The sequence below is a fragment of the Phanerochaete carnosa genome (assembly GCF_000300595.1).
Source record: "Phanerochaete carnosa HHB-10118-sp unplaced genomic scaffold PHACAscaffold_826, whole genome shotgun sequence".
Lineage (NCBI taxonomy): Eukaryota > Fungi > Basidiomycota > Agaricomycetes > Polyporales > Phanerochaetaceae > Phanerochaete > Phanerochaete carnosa.
This window is the reverse complement of record NW_006768453.1, coordinates 1-2,447: the sequence shown is the minus strand read 5'-3', so window position 1 is coordinate 2,447 and position 2,447 is coordinate 1. Positions and strand designations below refer to the sequence as shown.

Here is a 2,447-nt window from a genome sequence, read left to right as displayed (position 1 = left end):
ATTTGTGACAGATGTGCAGCTCAACGAAGGAGGTCAGCTATCCTGCTGCAAACCACGGGAACCCTGGTCATTTGCTGCCGCTGGTCCCTCCACATGGCGAATGCGCAAGAAGCAAACAGTGTAAAAATGCTGTAATCCTCTCGAGTGGTACCAGGTCTATTGACTGAGCATTTCTCAACCAGGGACAGCTATGTCACCACGTCCATGCTGGCATGTGAACTCTCTGCTGACGTTCCAGCAATCTGCACAGGGGCTAAAGGACAACATGGTCAATACCCAAGCATGCTCACATAACAAACAAGGCGTACGCATGCGATTGACCCAGATCGTGATGTCTTCGTTGAAGTCTAGCAGTACAAAGTTGGACATAAGATCGGTGGAGAGCGTCCGCAAGCCAGAGTAGGCTGCATCGAAGCTCTGCTTTTTCAGATGGCTGATAATCATGTTGTAGACATTTGCGAGCTCCTCAAAACTGCTGAAGCCATACATCTTAGAGGGAGTCAAACTGAAGTAGCCTCTGAGTACGATATCCTTGAGGCTGCACAAGATCTTGACTACCCTGTGACTGAAAAGGGCCAAAAACGTGGGGCTCCGGAAGATTGTGATATCCAGGACGTCGGGAGAAAGCATCTCTTGCACAGCGTCCTTGACTTCTGAGACCAACAAATAGCTCAAGATAGGCCTCTGAAGAGCAGGAATGGTGAAATGGGTAAGGCACCCATAACTCAGAGTGTCCTGGATGAGTCGGACAGCGCGCTCAGTCCCTGAGGTAGAGTACATCGTCCTGCAGTGCTCAAGGATAAGAATTCCTGTGGTTGTGACTCCCTTTTGCTCACCCCACATGCCCATAGTATTGTAGGGCTGCAGCTGATTATCTGGCACGGTGCAATCTGGATGACTGTTCTGCAGTATACACGCACCCACAAGCATATAGAAGAGAGAGAGATGCCTGAAGCTGCGAGCCAATACAAGCTCTATGAAAGGCCTATGTGGGATCTCAGGAATGGCCATAGGGATTCCAGCCCATTGAATCGCCCACAGATCAGCAGTAAAGTAGGTACTGACAGAATATGTCAGGTCTGAGTGATGTGCTGATTGGAGCATCGAGGAAGCTGCCACAGAAGCTTGTCATTTTGAGATGCTGCAGTAATCCAAGTCAGAGCACAAAAAAGGTAGCCCAGTTCAGTTGTGGCAAAGAGATGCTTCTTAATAGTGATGTCAGGAACCTCAAAAAGGCTGCATTCTGCCTGCGGGAAGACCTCGACAGAGTAGACTGTCAGTTTCAACCACCCCTTCCTGGAGAGCTTCTTTTCCAGCTTGCTGAGCCTTTTTCCAGCCAGCAGCTTCAGAACACCCTTCATCTCTATCTCCAGCTCCCTCTGTACGATATGGAATGCACTGGTGGTGGTGCCAGTGGCATTAGGAGTGGTGTTAGCATCGAGGCTCTTGAGGTCCTAGTGCCTCCATGTGTATTGCACTCCCTCCTTATACTTCATTTCATTCCAGATGGTAGAAGACCCACTAAGCACCCACCATAAAACAAAGAATGCCCATGCTGTGGAAGAACGGTAAGGGCACCACTTGAACAGGGTGGGCAGGACTGTGAGGATGATAATGAGAAGCAGAAAAATGACAGCCGATATTGTCACAATGATAGCCACGATGAGGTCGAGCGTCCACAGAAAGATAGTTAGGCTGCAGACAAATAACATGATTGCCAGCTCGAGTAGGGTGGGTATTGACACAATGAGCACAGGCCCATGCCAGTGGTCCCAGGACTCTGCGTGGATCTGTCGAACAAGAATGTTGTCCCTCAGTGCGCCAGTCGCGCTGTTCCACCTCAGATACTCCCGGATCCATTGCTTTGCCAGAATTCCAAGCATGGTGGATGTGAGGCTGAGGATGAGACTAAGGAACCAGAGGCTGTTGATCCAACGCACTGAGGCAGTAGGCTGGAAGGAATTCATGTCATCATTCGAGGGCGTGATGGTAGAGTTGATATATGGCAATGTAAAGGTGAGGCTGGATAGCTGAGTAGAGATATGTGATAGAAGTTCAACAGACATTTGTGTGTTGTCTTGCTGAAGTAATGAATACGCTGGAGCAACAAATGTGGTGACCACTGCAGAAAAGAGACCATCCTGTAGTCGAGGTAAGATGTCAGATTGAAGATCCCTGGGCACTAGAGTCATACCAAGACCAGTAGCGTATCAACATCCTCTGCATAGTCTTCCATGTCTTCATCATCATACGCCTTCATGTGGTCCTTGACATATGGCCATCCTTTGGCGGGGGCCTGTTCGAGCTTCACCCTGACCGTCTGCAAAGCTTCAACGTCAACATTCATTCAAAGGCAAAGGATGCTCATGAGCTTACCTTCCTAGTCATATCTTGTACATTCGCCTGTACTGGCCCTCAATGTAGGAATGTAACTACTATATGTCAGA

At 49.0% G+C, this 2,447-nt stretch overlaps 2 protein-coding genes across 2 annotated transcripts; both read right to left on the bottom strand.

Annotated features, from left to right (window-relative positions):
- Positions 1–174: 174 nt before the first annotated feature.
- PHACADRAFT_33979 (uncharacterized protein) lies at positions 175–1,104 on the bottom strand (the record flags this gene model as incomplete). Its single annotated transcript, XM_007403171.1, has 1 exon — positions 175–1,104. One exon carries the CDS (start codon positions 1,102–1,104, stop codon positions 175–177), a length of 930 nt encoding a protein of 309 aa, XP_007403233.1.
- Positions 1,105–1,655: 551 nt separating this feature from the next.
- Positions 1,656–2,138, bottom strand: PHACADRAFT_56348 (uncharacterized protein; the record flags this gene model as incomplete). The annotated part of the gene is made up of 1 exon (XM_007403170.1): positions 1,656–2,138. A coding segment is annotated over one exon (483 nt), but the record flags the coding sequence as incomplete, so codon positions are not given.
- Positions 2,139–2,447: the final 309 nt, after the last annotated feature.